At 39.4% G+C, this 16,339-nt stretch overlaps 1 protein-coding gene across 2 annotated transcripts; it reads left to right on the top strand.

Moving 5' to 3' along the window:
- Positions 1-2,182: 2,182 nt before the first annotated feature.
- prpf8 (pre-mRNA processing factor 8) lies at positions 2,183-15,655 on the top strand. Of its 2 annotated transcripts, none has more exons than NM_200976.2 (42): positions 2,183-2,301; positions 2,906-3,037; positions 3,137-3,305; positions 3,406-3,570; positions 3,968-4,186; positions 4,266-4,478; positions 4,557-4,682; positions 4,778-4,883; positions 4,965-5,155; positions 5,404-5,523; positions 5,623-5,932; positions 6,014-6,148; positions 6,258-6,387; positions 6,464-6,660; positions 6,736-6,942; positions 7,028-7,191; positions 7,298-7,424; positions 7,530-7,722; positions 7,906-8,093; positions 8,211-8,449; positions 8,542-8,688; positions 8,776-8,986; positions 9,219-9,335; positions 9,422-9,669; positions 10,243-10,422; positions 10,502-10,637; positions 10,740-10,909; positions 10,985-11,114; positions 11,207-11,353; positions 11,549-11,709; positions 11,842-12,033; positions 12,128-12,365; positions 12,455-12,583; positions 12,694-12,807; positions 12,888-13,061; positions 13,207-13,400; positions 13,484-13,723; positions 13,803-13,944; positions 14,303-14,443; positions 14,552-14,691; positions 14,814-15,016; positions 15,119-15,655. In NM_200976.2, the coding sequence occupies exons 2-42, from the start codon at positions 2,917-2,919 to the stop codon at positions 15,271-15,273; spliced, it is 7,029 nt and encodes a 2,342-aa protein (NP_957270.2). In that variant the 5' UTR covers positions 2,183-2,301; positions 2,906-2,916; the 3' UTR covers positions 15,274-15,655. The 2 variants fall into 2 exon arrangements, with proteins under 2 accessions (NP_957270.2, XP_005157703.1); XM_005157646.6 differs by having other exon boundaries at positions 2,909-3,037; positions 15,119-15,648.
- The last annotated feature ends 684 nt before the right edge of the window (positions 15,656-16,339 follow it).

The raw sequence follows: 16,339 nt of genomic DNA, 5'->3' as shown, positions 1-16,339 counted from the left end.
TGAGAGGTGAAGGCAGGGTAAACCTAACTTTGAGTGTTCATACTCACTTGGTAAACAGAACTGCAACAGTTACGTAAGAGGTCGTTTAGAATAACTCTTGAAAATAAATGAAACAGCTATTTTAGAGGAAAAAGGAAGCATCACATATTTCATCCTATTACCCATGTCTCGCTCTTATACTATTGCAACTGTCCAGCAGAATTTCTCACAAATGGTTTCTTTTACCTTTACCAACAATATATTTAATTACTACTCCTAATTAATTAACTCTTATAGCATTTTCTCTCCTAAAACATGATAAAGATGTATAATAGTCTTAGTTTAGCTCAAGTAAATAAAAAAAATAATTAAATTAAACAGGAAATATTATAAAGTGCTCAAAACACTACATATTAGGGATTATTTTCATAAAATTAATTAAACCACAAGAACACTATAACGTATATTTTCTACTTATTTTAAAGAAGCAGGCATTAATAATCATTGGTTGCTTTTTGACATCAACACATACAACAGCACCACCTATTGGGAACGTGCTGCATCTTCAAATTCAACATAATGGAAAAAGCCATATTAAAACTTGAATATTGGATGTATTGTACATATCAAATGTTCAACGGTTATATATAAATATTTTTTTTCTTTAAAGTTTATAAACCTTATGACCAGTTGTCTGCATTAAGTTTACGATAAATGTGAAAAAATATAATAAAGGGAATATATAAAATGTTGACTCTACAGTACCGTTACTTATTATTTAATTTGGCAGACACTTTTTATCCAGCTATACTTACACATGAGTCGAATAGAAGAAACCTAATCAATAAAATAATAATAACAAAAATTAAGACTAATGCAGTAAATAAAATAAAAAAGAATGGAGAAAGGTGGCCTTTAGAAGGACGAGACAGCCTCTGATTTAAGCTGTAATAAACTCCTTATCAAACTTGCAAAGTTTCACAAGTAAGCTTTGGAAGCAGGTAAACTTGATTTCTGCCACAATTGTTTTCAACACATCTATAATATGGAATTATCAGAATGTGCTGTAGAGTAGAAAATCTATTTCTATTAAAGAATTGGTGGACAGAGGAATAGTTCTTATTTTAGATTTATTAAAAAAGGACGGTAACATTTACTCTTACTTTGAGTTTTCTGCAATTTTCTGAAGGGATACTTAGCCCAGAGTATGATTTGGTTATAAAATCTATTTTAACAAAACTATTATATTTGACTAGAACCTATGCTTATACAGACTTAAAATGTGAAATGCACAAATTAGTTATTTATTAATTAGCTATTGGATAAATTACTTATATTAAATGTAATAATTAGCACATTAGAAGAAATTTTGTTAATAAGTCTAGCTTGTACCGAAAAGCATTTTATAACTTTAAATTAAATTACCCGGTTCTATCCCTCATTACAATTTGGCCTGGTATCAATACGTTTTTAGTACCAAATAAGATGACAGAACTTTATTTTAAAATCCTTCATAATTACTATCCCTGTAATTCTTTACTATCTAAATTTAATAAAAACAATTCTTTACAATGCACATTCTATAAATCTAATAGTACAACAGTACATTTATTTTTAGACAGAATATCTTGGCTTGTCTTATCAGCTTATAAAATCCTTATTGATTTTAAGACAATTATTTTATTGTTTTTGTTTTGGGAGTCAGATTGTAAGGAATTGGACAGTGTGTTGACATTTTTACCTCTTTGTGGCCTTTTCCATCTTCACAAATGTAGAGTTATTCAGTGTTTGCCTAATAGAACATTTTGTATTGACTTAAAACTTTATTATGAATTGCTAAAGAAGAAAGCTGCCAAGACAACTGAAATGCTGAAGATATATATATATATATATATATATATATATATATATATATATATATATATTTATATATATATATAAACATTTTATGTATTGTTTTTTCTTAGCCTTTGTAACATCTTTGTAACTAGCTGTACAACGAATATGTATCATTAGTATTCTGGTCACACAATATTAGGACAAATTAATGTTTTATGTGTCCCCTATTACTAATGTTAGTAAAAAATTAAAAAGGACAGCGAGACTTTTCAAATCCGGTGTCATATCCGGAAGTTGGGTCCTACGCATTTTCTTACGTTCGAAGTCGTAGCTTGTTATCATTTCCGTTGAGGTAGAATTGTTCAGATACGTAAGCGCTTTGGAGAATGGAAAGACTCTACGCACAACGTGCATAGTACGCCATTCCGCTGAGCACAAAACCACCGTACAACTACAGTCACTGGCGAGAAACTGCTTTTAACTGTAAGTTATTTCATTCTGTACGAGCTTGTGCATATTTTATTTGCAAGATTTCAAAGTATCACTTACGATTTGAAACTGTTTGTTTCCGGAAACGGTTTACTTGTTGTGTAATATTCGGTAAGCTAAGCTAACATGCTAACTAATGCGTTATCGATGCCACAGAAACTAATCAAACCACATACATTCATACACACCAGTCGTAAATATTGTTACTTAAGATAAAGACTGTGTAAAAGTCTACCCGGTGGCTGTCTTGTGTAAATAAATAGTTTCTAGATTATTTTTCGAAGGTAAGAAAAGAGTTCAGGCGCGATAGCAAGTTAGTCGGCTAAGTTCATTGATGTGATTGTTATGAAAAAAATGTGATTAAGTTATGTACTTTAAAGCTAGTTGATAATACTTCCACATTTTAGTTTCTTTTAGAACGATTAAATTAGCATTAGTTAGGTCAGTCTTCCTGCTTACTGAATTCTTATTTAGGTTTTGTTGTTGTTGTAGGCTTGTGAGGACGTGTTTTATTGAAATAATTGTTGTCTTTTCTGTGCGTTACTCATGTTTTGCAGTGTAACCTTCTATATTTATGATTTAATGTTTCTGCTTGCAGTAGACGCTGCCATGGCAGCTCCTTTCCCCTACAGAGGTCTTCCTGGACCAATGCCTCCAGGTGTTCCTCCACCTCCTCCTGCTGTTGCTCCAGTGCCAGATTATATGACTGAGGAGAAACTGCAAGAGAAAGGTGCGTTGGCAAAATTCTTGAGGTTAACAACGGCATGCAATTTGTACCCAAGACTCAAAGTTTGTTTCCTTTTTTTCAAATGAAATCTCCTTCTTGTAGCTCGTAAATGGCAGCAGCTGCAGGCCAAGCGCTACTCTGAGAAAAGGAAATTTGGCTTCGTGGATGCTCAGAAAGAGGACATGCCACCAGAACATGTGCGCAAAATTATCAGGGATCATGGTGACATGACGAACAGGAAATTTCGTCATGATAAAAGAGTCTACCTAGGGTAAGAACATTTGCATCATTACAAAGGTAGCTGGTTTTTATATGATTATCATTATTAAAGTTTTTTTTATGTAAAATTAATTGTTGTTTTTAATCTGCAGGGCCCTGAAGTATATGCCCCATGCAGTGCTCAAACTGCTGGAGAACATGCCAATGCCCTGGGAGCAGATCAGAGATGTACCTGTGCTCTACCACATCACAGGCGCTATATCTTTCGTGAATGAAATCCCTTGGGTTATTGAGCCAGTGTACATTTCTCAGTGGGGGTAAGTGGCTGTGTGATGTCACTTGTGAGAGGATAGATTAGTGGGAAAAAATGTTGGCTAAGGCCATTTGTAGTATTTTCTTGGGGTGCTGCGTAGTTGTGCAGTAAATTGTGGTTATGCGACCAAAGTGTAATTTTAGCAGTAAAAATTGTCATATTATTGTAATTAATTATTAACATTAAAACATCTTATCATTACCGTATTTCAAAGTAAAACAAGGAAAATTAAATAAATTAATTTTTTTGTAATATTTTGCTTGTCATATTTGAGAAGGAAATATTTTGATTGAAAGATTTATAGTGCCCTTTTTGGGGAGAAGCTGTAGCAATATTGTTTATTCAATTTTTTATTTTTTTTTATTGTTTTATAATGTTTAAACTGTTTCTCTTTACACCAGCACAATGTGGATCATGATGCGTCGTGAGAAGAGAGACAGACGGCACTTCAAGCGCATGCGTTTCCCGCCATTTGATGATGAAGAGCCTCCTTTGGATTATGCAGACAACATCCTGGATGTGGAGCCTCTGGAGGCGATCCAGATGGAGCTGGACCCTGATGAGGACTCTTCTGTCACAGACTGGCTCTATGAGCATCAACCTCTGAAAGACACCACCAAGTGAGTGTTGGGGACAATTTTAAAAATATGGTTACTTGCTTCATTTGTTTATGGTTTGTCTTTTTTCTTCCTTCCACAGATACGTGAATGGGACCACATACAGACGATGGCAATTCACTTTGCCAATGATGTCCACTCTGTATCGATTGGCTAATCAGCTGCTGACAGACTTGGTGGATGACAATTACTTTTACTTGTTTGACTTGAAAGCTTTCTTCACCTCTAAAGCTTTGAACATGGCCATTCCTGGAGGACCTAAATTTGAGCCACTTGTCAGAGACATTAACCTCCAGTACGTACTGTGTCCTAACTGTGGTATATTTGGCAATTGCTTATGTTATCCAGGGATCTAACTTGACTTTCGTTTTAGGGATGAAGACTGGAATGAGTTCAATGACATCAACAAGATCATCATCAGACAGCCAATCAGGACAGAATACAAAATTGCATTCCCTTACTTGTACAACAATCTGCCACATCATGTGCACCTCACCTGGTAGGAACCATTATCTTTCCTTCAGTTCAATCATTCACAAAAACTCTTGAACTGATGTTTTTAAGTGAACTGTTGTTCTGTGGTGGTCTATACAGGTACCATACACCAAATGTGGTGTTCATCAAGACTGAAGATCCTGATCTACCCGCCTTCTACTTTGACCCTCTGATCAACCCCATCTCTCATAGGCACTCAGTCAAGGTCAGAAATTAATTAAACTGTATGAATTAAACGTCTGTGCATTCAGTCCACAATTATTGCAAAGTTGTATTTTCTCCATAGAGCCAAGAGCCACTGCCAGATGATGATGAGGAGTTTGAACTTCCTGAGTATGTAGAGCCGTTCCTGAAGGAGACGCCGCTTTACACTGACAACACTGCTAATGGAATCGCTCTGTTGTGGGCACCTCGTCCATTCAATCTCCGCTCTGGAAGAACCAGACGAGCCATTGATGTTCCTCTCGTCAAAAACTGGTTGGTTTTTGAAAAATATACTGCAGAAGACCATTCACACACAACACATTTGTTCAAGCATGGATCTTTTTTGTGTTCATGATCTTTTGCGGGATCACACTGTTTTTCTAAAAACGTTTAAAGTGTCTCTTATGTTTAACACAAATGTGTTCTGTGCCGGTCCTTCTGGACTCGCATACTACGTGAGGATTAAGAAACTCTGCAAGAAGACTACAACTTTATAAATAGGCTCTCTCTTCTGCAACCAGGTATCGTGAGCACTGTCCTGCAGGCCAGCCTGTGAAGGTGCGTGTGTCTTACCAGAAGCTTCTGAAGTACTATGTGTTGAATGCTCTAAAACACAGACCACCAAAGGCACAGAAAAAGAGGTGAGTCTGCTATTCCAGAGCCTGTAGCAAGGTGTAATTTAAAAAGAGGTGTGTTGTAATGCATATAACAATGGTTGTATTTTCCTTTCTCTTCTTTAGATACCTGTTCCGCTCTTTCAAGGCCACCAAATTCTTCCAGTCAACAAAGCTGGACTGGGTAGAAGTCGGACTCCAGGTGTGCCGGCAGGGCTACAACATGCTGAACCTGCTGATTCACAGAAAGAACCTGAACTACCTGCACTTGGACTACAACTTCAACTTGAAGCCTGTAAAAACCCTCACAACAAAGGAACGTAAGAAGTCTAGATTCGGAAATGCGTTTCACTTGTGCCGTGAGGTTCTGCGCTTGAGCAAGCTGGTGGTGGACAGTCATGTACAGTACAGGCTTGGAAATGTTGATGCTTTCCAGGTATAACAAATACAACCTTTATGCACTCTGTGAAGCTTGTTAGTTTTGTGACCACTAATAAACTTGTCTGCCTTCCTGTAGCTTGCTGATGGCTTGCAGTACATCTTTGCCCATGTGGGTCAACTGACTGGCATGTACCGCTACAAGTACAAGCTCATGAGGCAGATCAGAATGTGCAAAGACCTGAAGCATCTCATCTACTATCGCTTCAACACAGTAAGTAGCACTCAATGGGGTTATCAAAAAACATTGTTTCTGTCACATGTGATGGATGGATGGTTTGGATTGATGCTATTCCTTGCAACTAAAGTCATCTATCTTTTAGGGCCCAGTTGGAAAAGGTCCAGGCTGTGGGTTCTGGGCACCAGGATGGAGAGTCTGGCTGTTCTTCATGAGAGGCATTACCCCTCTTTTGGAGCGGTGGCTCGGCAATCTTCTGGCTAGGCAGTTTGAGGGTAAAATAAGCTTTGTATTTACAAAGGATGCTGAAAGGTGGTGTTCTGGATTAATTTGATGTGTATTGCTGTTTAGGTCGACACTCTAAGGGTGTTGCCAAGACTGTGACCAAACAGCGTGTGGAATCTCACTTTGATCTGGAGCTGAGAGCTGCTGTGATGCATGACATCCTGGATATGATGCCTGAGGGTATCAAGCAAAACAAGGCCAGAACCATCTTGCAGCACCTCAGTGAGTCATGGAGATGCTGGAAGGCCAACATTCCTTGGAAGGTACAGTTTTGTTGCTTATAAATATTATTCAGATTTAAAAGTTTATCATTTAGGGACTGTTACTTAATTTTTCAGGTTCCTGGGCTTCCAACTCCCATCGAGAACATGATTCTTCGTTACGTGAAGGCTAAAGCTGACTGGTGGACCAACACGGCTCACTACAACCGTGAGAGAATCAGAAGAGGAGCAACTGTGGATAAGACTGTGTGCAAGAAGAACTTGGGACGTCTCACTCGACTCTACCTAAAAGCAGAGCAGGAGAGACAGCACAATTACCTGAAGGTACATTTTTGTGCGTTCTTATAAGCTTTAAACAGTTTGCTGTTTTCATAAAGGAACATGGAATAAATAATAATTTGTTTTATAGGATGGGCCTTACATCACAGCTGAGGAGGCCGTGGCCATCTACACCACCACAGTGCACTGGCTGGAGAGTCGTCGGTTCTCTCCGATTCCCTTCCCTCCTCTCTCCTACAAGCATGACACCAAGCTGCTCATTCTGGCGTTGGAGAGACTCAAGGAAGCTTACAGGTCAGGCCAGTTCCATAAAACAAACCTGAGCGAAGCTATTGGGTTGGTTTAGATGATTGCATCTTTTCTGACATTCTTTATTTTTTTCTTTATTTTTTTATTACAGTGTGAAGTCTAGGCTGAACCAGTCACAGCGTGAGGAGTTGGGTCTGATTGAGCAGGCCTATGACAACCCTCATGAGGCTCTGTCCAGAATCAAACGTCACCTCCTCACTCAGAGAGCCTTCAAAGAGGTTTGTACGCAATCACAATTTCAGCAGACATTATATAACCTCTGAATTCCTCTTGGCCTGTTACTGGTCCTAGCTTTCATATAAAGTAGTTAATTTCTTCTCCAGGTTGGCATTGAGTTCATGGACCTTTACAGTCACTTGGTGCCGGTTTATGATGTTGAACCTTTGGAAAAGATCACTGACGCATACCTGGATCAGTACCTGTGGTACGAGGCAGACAAACGTAGGCTTTTCCCACCCTGGATCAAACCAGCTGACACAGAGCCACCACCACTGCTGGTGTACAAATGGTGCCAAGGTGAAGAAGGAATTTATTGTTTCTAGATTGACCCATTTATAATTGTTCTTTTACTTTGGAATAATTTTAAATCAACATTTTCTTTGGCCAAAGACAAAAGCTTATTGCGTGATGCCTGTAATTATCCGAGTCCATATTTTGTCTTTAATTTCACTATTTAACATTTTATCTTTGTGGTTGCAGGAATCAACAACTTGCAGGATGTATGGGAGACAGCAGAGGGTGAATGTAATGTTATGCTGGAGTCTCGCTACGAGAAGATGTATGAGAAGATTGATCTGACGCTGCTGAACAGGCTTCTGCGTCTCATTGTTGATCACAACATTGCTGATTACATGACAGCTAAAAACAACGTTGTCATTAACTATAAGGTCTGTTTATTTGCACTGAATAGTTCATTTCTAAAATCCCCTTTTTCTTTATACTTTTAAGAGGTTTACTTTCATTGCATAGCTTGATATTTAGATGTCTGTTTTTTCTTTTGACAGGACATGAACCATACAAACTCGTACGGTATCATTCGTGGCCTGCAGTTTGCCTCTTTCATTGTGCAGTACTATGGACTTGTGATGGACCTGCTGGTGCTGGGTCTGCACAGAGCCAGTGAGATGGCAGGACCTCCTCAGATGCCTAATGATTTCCTCAGCTTCCAGGATACGGCCACTGAGAGCGCGCATCCCATCCGTCTGTACTGCAGATATATAGACCGCATTCATATCTTCTTCAGGTTAGTAGTGCAGATAAATAAGTTATATCTTCCTTTGCCCAGTTTAATTCTTGAAGTTATATTTTCTAATCTACTGGTTTGGCTTTATGTAGGTTCTCTGCTGATGAGGCCAGAGATTTGATCCAGAGGTACCTGACTGAGCACCCGGACCCCAACAATGAGAACATTGTGGGGTACAACAATAAGAAATGCTGGCCTCGAGATGCTAGGATGAGACTGATGAAACATGATGTCAACTTGTAAGTCCCTTAGATTTTGTCCTTCTGAACCCCTCAATAAATCGCAGGCTGATGTACATGGTATGATTGATTGTCTTTTTCACACAGGGGTCGTGCTGTGTTCTGGGACATCAAAAATCGCCTCCCTCGTTCAGTGACCACAATTCAATGGGAGAACAGTTTTGTGTCTGTGTACAGCAAGGACAACCCCAATCTGCTCTTTAACATGTGTGGCTTTGAGTGTCGCATACTCCCGAAGTGTCGCACTAGTTATGAGGAGTTCACTCACAAAGATGGTGTTTGGAATTTGCAGAATGAGGTAAGCAAAAAGACGAATTAGTCGTATTATCTTCTTTCTCAGTAGACATCATTGTGTTGTGCAGAATGGCACCTTTACAACCAAGATTACTGCAAAAACCAGTAGACAATCACACAGCCTTTTTAAAAACTTTTTCCCCTCAAAAGAAGAATGAAAAAGAATTGTGGTTAAAGTATACCAGGGCTTTTAGTCCTTTTAAAAGCATAGTGGTTCATTTTGGCTTCATTTGTAGGTAACAAAAGAAAGGACAGCACAGTGTTTCCTGCGTGTAGATGATGAGTCCATGCAAAGGTTCCACAATAGAGTGCGACAAATTTTGATGGCTTCTGGGTCCACCACTTTCACCAAGGTGAGCCTTTAATTTCAGTTTTTAAACAGATAGCAAGTTGTATTTCTTTTTTTGCTCACAGTTTTAGATAATTTTGCTTTTCTCAGATCGTGAATAAGTGGAACACTGCTCTGATTGGTCTGATGACCTACTTCCGTGAAGCTGTGGTCAACACTCAAGAGCTTCTGGACCTGTTGGTGAAGTGTGAGAATAAGATCCAAACCCGTATCAAGATTGGGTTGAACTCCAAAATGCCCAGCCGTTTTCCTCCTGTGGTGTTTTATACCCCTAAGGAGTTGGGTGGATTGGGAATGCTTTCCATGGGACACGTACTGATCCCACAGTCTGACCTTAGGTGAGTCCTTTGAGGTTTTTATTGCTCTTTTCTTGATGAGTTACAGCAGCATTTCTTAATGGCTATGGTATCGCCCCAGGTATGCATTCAGAGAACATTGGCTGATACTTTAAAGGCTAGTTTACACCAGAGATCTACAACCAAGCTGAAACATTGTGACTGCTTGTCAGTTTTAACACTTGTTGCAAACTGTCCAAATACGTTTTACCTGTTGCCTTGGTAAACTCCAGCATGTAGCACCCAAAGAAGATGATATCACTAAATACTCCAGCCTTTTCTCTTGAAATTCATAAGAAGGTTTTTTGTTTGCTGCTTGTCATAAGGTACCTAATTCATGTTTGAATTTCTAACTGTTGAATTGCTTTCTGGGACACTGATGGTAATGATACTGAAACTGGCCAAATCAAATAGGTTATTTTGCAATCAGTGACATGCTTTTTTGGGTGACTGGTGCCAAGAAATCTAGATGATGGATTGTTTTTTTGACCCAAAAAAGGTTAAGAGCCGTTAAGGAAATTGATTTGCAACTACAGATTCAGGCAATTTATGTATAGTTGTTCTGTGTGTGCTCAGGTGGTCCAAACAGACCGATGTGGGTATCACTCATTTCCGCTCTGGTATGAGTCATGAGGAGGATCAGCTTATTCCTAATCTGTACCGCTACATCCAGCCATGGGAGAGTGAGTTCATTGATTCTCAGAGAGTTTGGGCTGAATATGCCCTCAAGCGACAGGAGGCCATTGCTCAGAACAGGTACTGTCCTCTAAACCAAACCTTAATCTAGATTATGGTGATGTTTTTGGTATAATTATATAACTTTGATGATACTCAGACGTTTGACACTGGAGGATTTGGAGGACTCCTGGGACAGAGGTATTCCACGTATCAACACCCTCTTCCAGAAGGACAGACATACTCTTGCTTATGATAAGGGCTGGAGAGTCAGAACAGACTTCAAGCAATACCAGGTACGAGTCTTTCCTTCTCGTAAAAGTGATTTGCGTGGTAAAGGCAGTGGCACTTCAGATACATTGGTAGTGTTCATTTTAAATATTTTTTTAATGTTTCAGGTGCTGAAGCAAAATCCATTCTGGTGGACTCACCAAAGGCATGATGGAAAACTATGGAATTTGAACAATTACCGAACAGACATGATCCAGGCACTTGGAGGGGTTGAAGGCATTCTTGAGCACACACTGTTCAAGGGTACCTACTTCCCTACCTGGGAGGGTCTCTTCTGGTAAGCATTTGATTCAATTATTACTTTTCCCAAAAATGTTAAGGTTGAATAACTCAACATTGCAATCATTTGCAGGGAGAAGGCCAGTGGTTTTGAAGAGTCTATGAAATGGAAGAAGCTCACTAATGCTCAGAGATCTGGTCTGAACCAGATTCCTAACCGACGATTCACCTTGTGGTGGTCTCCTACCATCAACAGAGCCAACGTATGTCTTTGTAAAAACCTTTACATTTACACTAAACAATCAAAGTTATTTTTTCAATTTTAGACTCACCTGTTCTCTTGATGTTCTTGTAGGTATATGTAGGTTTCCAAGTGCAGTTGGACCTCACTGGAATCTTCATGCATGGTAAAATCCCAACCCTCAAGATCTCTTTGATCCAGATCTTCAGAGCTCACTTGTGGCAGAAAATTCATGAGAGCATTGTCATGGATCTCTGTCAGGTAAACGCATACATTTACATGCATATAAATTAATCACATTAGCATGCAATAAACATGACTCATGGTTATTTAATACAAAGTGATTTGACACTTGGACTGAACTGTTGCTAACATTTGGCTCAATTGGCAATACTGACTGAATTCAGAGTTGTGCTGGTGAGTGTCCTTTAACCAACTTCTGTTTGCTCTGTGTAGGTGTTTGACCAAGAGCTGGATGCTTTGGAGATTGAGACTGTCCAAAAAGAGACAATCCATCCCAGGAAGTCTTACAAGATGAATTCCTCCTGTGCGGACATTCTTCTGTTTGCCTCCTACAAGTGGAATGTCTCACGCCCCTCACTTCTAGCAGATTCCAAGTATGTCTCAGCTTCATAGATATTGACTTGTATATTAAGTGGAATCATGTCATGCATGGTGCCAGCCCATATACCCTCATGAAAGTGACATACTGATGCCCTGTTTTAAGATTCTTGCATTTCTTTCTACAGGGATGTAATGGACAGCACCACCACACAGAAATTCTGGATTGACATTCAGCTCAGATGGGGTGACTATGACTCTCATGACATTGAGAGATATGCCAGGGCCAAGTTCTTGGACTACACCACTGACAACATGAGTATTTACCCATCACCCACTGGAGTTCTGATTGCCATTGATCTGGCCTACAATCTTCACAGGTCAGATTTTTAGATCATGTGATTTGTCACATAATCAAGAACAATCTTTAAAAAAAAAAAACAGATGTTCAAGTATTTATTCTTTTCTCTGCAGTGCCTATGGAAACTGGTTTCCCGGAGCCAAGCCTCTGATCCAGCAGGCAATGGCAAAGATAATGAAGGCCAATCCGGCTCTGTATGTGTTAAGAGAGCGAATCCGCAAGGGTCTGCAACTCTACTCTTCAGAGCCCACTGAGCCTTACCTGTCCTCCCAGAACTATGGAGAGCTCTTCTCAAACCAGATCATCTGGTTTGTAGATGACACCAATGTGTACAGAGTCACCATCCACAAGGCAAGTCAACATTTTAAAGATGTTCCTTGTTGTTTTGATTGTTTTGACCTTGGGTTGTGTGGTAAAATGTCAATTTTATCCTGTTTCAGACCTTTGAAGGTAACTTGACCACCAAACCCATCAATGGAGCCATTTTCATCTTCAACCCCAGAACTGGACAGCTTTTCTTGAAGATCATTCACACTTCTGTATGGGCTGGACAAAAGCGTCTTGGACAGGTCTGTTTATCACTCGTATTTTGTTTACACAGTTGTTTTTTATTTTTTTATTATTATTTTTTTGTACTTTTTTTTACTTATCCGACTGGTTACTGGTTCTGCCTTTGTAGTTGGCTAAGTGGAAGACTGCTGAAGAAGTGGCTGCCCTGATCCGATCGCTGCCTGTTGAAGAGCAGCCCAAACAGATTATTGTGACCAGGAAGGGCATGTTGGATCCTCTTGAGGTTAGGCACTTAACCTTTAGCAACCAAAACGAGTGTTGAAGCTCTTAACTCTTAGGTTAACAACTATCTGTTTTCTCCAGGTGCACTTGCTGGACTTCCCCAACATTGTAATCAAAGGCTCTGAGCTCCAGCTCCCCTTCCAGGCCTGTTTGAAAGTGGAGAAGTTTGGAGACCTCATTCTGAAGGCCACAGAGCCTCAGATGGTCCTGTTCAATCTGTATGACGACTGGCTGAAGACCATCTCCTCTTACACTGTAAATCCAGCTTTTATTCTATAAACTTAATAAATATAAGCTATTCATTAAATTAAATAATCATTGAAGCAAAATTTTGTTGTTTCTGAGAGTTCCACCACTTATGCTACGATGTCTAAAACTAAAATCTGTTTTTGTTGCCTAGGCATTCTCTCGTTTGATTTTGATCCTGAGAGCGCTTCATGTCAACAATGATCGTGCCAAAGTTATTCTGAAACCTGACAAGACCACCATTACCGAGCCCCACCACATCTGGCCCACTCTGACGGATGAGGAGTGGATCAAAGTGGAGGTGCAGCTCAAAGATCTCATCCTGGCTGACTATGGCAAGAAGAACAAGTAAGAAATACAGATTTCCAAGTGCATTCAAAAATATATACTTTGGGATGTTCAAGATTGTAAATTCTCAATCTTCTCCACAGTGTGAATGTGGCATCTTTGACTCAGTCTGAAATCAGGGACATCATCCTGGGAATGGAAATCTCTGCTCCATCCCAGCAGAGACAGCAGATCGCTGAGATTGAGAAGCAGACCAAAGAGCAGTCTCAGCTTACGGCCACTCAGACTCGCACAGTCAACAAACACGGAGATGAGATCATCACCTCCACCACCAGCAACTACGAGACGCAGACCTTCTCTTCCAAAACTGAATGGAGAGTAAGGTACGGAAATGTTTCTTGTCTTTTTGGTCATTAAAGCACAGCTAAAGTTCGCTGTTAAACCGTTTTCTTCATCTCACAGGGCGATCTCTGCTGCAAACTTGCACTTGCGTACCAACCACATCTATGTGTCATCGGATGACATCAAAGAAACGGGCTACACTTACATCCTGCCCAAGAACGTTCTGAAGAAGTTCATCTGCATCTCAGATCTGCGTGCTCAGGTTAGATTAACAGTCTAATTAAAATGTCTTCTCTTATTTTTGCTTAGAATCATTTCAGGGCTGTCATGATATCAGATTTAAACAGTATATGATCTGTGGGAGTCTTGAAAAAATTTTATGAGTAAAACAAATTAGACTTGGAGGAGAAAGTTTCTTTAGTTCAAAGTATGGCAATTCATGAGACTAACACTATTTTAATATATAATTTTATGTGTAATATTGAAAAGCGTCTATTTCTGCATCATAACTTGATAATCTGCCTTTTTTTTTTTAAATAATTATTTGAAATTAAATAAAAAAATTGGTTTTCCACTACCTTTCTTGCATTATTTGTGCTTGTATATTTCCCCCCTTGCAGATTGCAGGTTACCTGTATGGAACCAGCCCTCCAGATAACCCTCAGGTGAAGGAGATCCGCTGTATTGTGATGGTGCCACAGTGGGGTACACATCAGACCGTTCACCTTCCCAACCAACTGCCACAACACGAGTACTTGAAGGTCAGGAATTTACACATGCACATTTGTTGTATTTGCACATCTAATTTGGTGTTATCAGCAGTCTGTGTCCTCCCAGCCTTTTCAAATGCTGCCCTTTTTCTTTTATAGGAAATGGAGCCTCTTGGATGGATCCATACACAGCCCAATGAATCGCCCCAGCTCTCTCCTCAGGATGTCACCACCCATGCAAAGGTCATGGCTGACAACCCATCCTGGGATGGCGAAAAGACTATCATTATCACTTGCAGGTATAGATTAAACACATTAACACAATGTGGCTGTGTTCCTAACTTCCAATTTATAATGTACTGCATTACATATAATATAGTATTGCATGTGAGACTTAAACCTATTGGTTTTGCTTGTCTAGCTTCACCCCTGGTTCCTGCACACTGACGGCCTACAAGCTGACTCCCAGTGGATATGAGTGGGGTCGACAAAACACAGATAAGGGTAATAACCCCAAAGGTTACTTGCCTTCACACTATGAAAGGGTTCAGATGCTTTTGTCTGACCGTTTCCTTGGCTTCTTCATGGTGCCTGGCCAAGTCTCCTGGAACTACAACTTCATGGGTGAGCATAGATTCATTTTTATGATATATATTGAAGTGATACACGTTTGTAAATTGCAGATACCACAGTGCACTTTTGCTAATTTCTCTTTTCTTGTTTTAGGTGTCCGCCATGATCCCAACATGAAGTATGACCTGCAGTTGGCCAATCCGAAAGAGTTCTACCATGAAGTCCACAGACCGTCTCACTTCCTCAATTTTGCTTCTCTGCAGGAGGGTGAAATCTACAATGCTGACCGTGAGGATATGTATGCATAAGTACAAACAGAGACTATTTAAAGTAAAAGCACCCACAGGCTAAAGCAATGCTTTGGTTCTGTTTTGTCCCTCTATACTGTTAGCAGTAATGTAAATGCTTGGAAACTCGAAGCATGTCATCTGTTTTTTGCTTTATCATTAATTGCTTGTCATTGACTTGATTATGCACAAGTCTGAAAGCACATTGTGCTTTGTCTGTTGTTGTGAGATGAATGACTTTTTTGTCTAAAAATATCTGTACCCTTTTTCGGAGTTGTTTGTAGTACATTGTGTTTTTTATAAATCCGGAATAATTTGTCTTTTCCCTGTAGCTATGTTGTGCATCTGTTATGTACACTGTAGTTTGGGTTTAAATAAAGATTACAACTTTTATAAGCTCTGGTTTGTTTCGTAGAGTAAATTATTGGTTTGTTTACTAAATTAACAGTAGCTTTATTATCTAAAGTGCAAGGACACTATGCTTTCAGAGGAAACCAATCTGCATGCATTTGTTACAGTACACTGAACAGCTCAGCACTCAACTTAATATGGCAAAATGTGTTAACATTTAAATGTAATATTAACTGATAAAATAACAGTACTCAAGTTTGGTGGAAAAAAATAATTTAAAGGGGTGGTCTACTGTGTATTTTTAAGGCTTGGTTGTGTTGTAAAAGATGCAAAGCAATGTGTGCTCATGCTTCATTTGTAGAAAGTCATGTTATTTTTTTATATCTTACTTTGATTATATACAGCAAGGCAGCTAACATGAAAATGACAGTCATATTTCCTAGTTCCTCTGAAAGGCCCGCCCTCAAAAGGCTCTGATCGGTCAGCTAACATGTGCTGTGATTTGCGGATCGGCTCGCATCATGCCCCTACAAGCCCACGCCTTGGTGCTGTGTAAACAGTAGCTGAATCGGACAGAAAATGAAGTACAGTGCACATCGATAAACATCACGCCTGCTCTCTAAAATAAAATCTCTCAAGCGTCTTTTACATATATTGGGAATAAGCATGTGTAAGTAATATAAACTTTTCACATTTCTTTTGCGAGTTTGTTATTTGAGATGTAAAACGCACGGAA

The sequence above is a fragment of the Danio rerio genome, chromosome 15, assembly GCF_049306965.1.
Source record: "Danio rerio strain Tuebingen ecotype United States chromosome 15, GRCz12tu, whole genome shotgun sequence".
NCBI classification, from domain to species: domain Eukaryota; kingdom Metazoa; phylum Chordata; class Actinopteri; order Cypriniformes; family Danionidae; genus Danio; species Danio rerio.
The sequence above is the reverse complement of the archived record's forward strand: the minus strand, read 5'-3'. Positions and strand labels throughout refer to the sequence as shown.

Bases quoted from the DNA above. Each gene is read 5' to 3' on its own strand.
- prpf8 (NM_200976.2), top strand. From the start codon at position 2,917: ATGGCAGCTCCTTTCCCCTACAGAGGTCTTCCTGGACCAATGCCTCCA. The intron at 3,306-3,405 runs GTAAGAACATTT...TTTAATCTGCAG, and splicing joins GATAAAAGAGTCTACCTAGG to GGCCCTGAAGTATATGCCCC. The intron at 10,910-10,984 runs GTAAGCATTTGA...AATCATTTGCAG, and splicing joins ACCTGGGAGGGTCTCTTCTG to GGAGAAGGCCAGTGGTTTTG.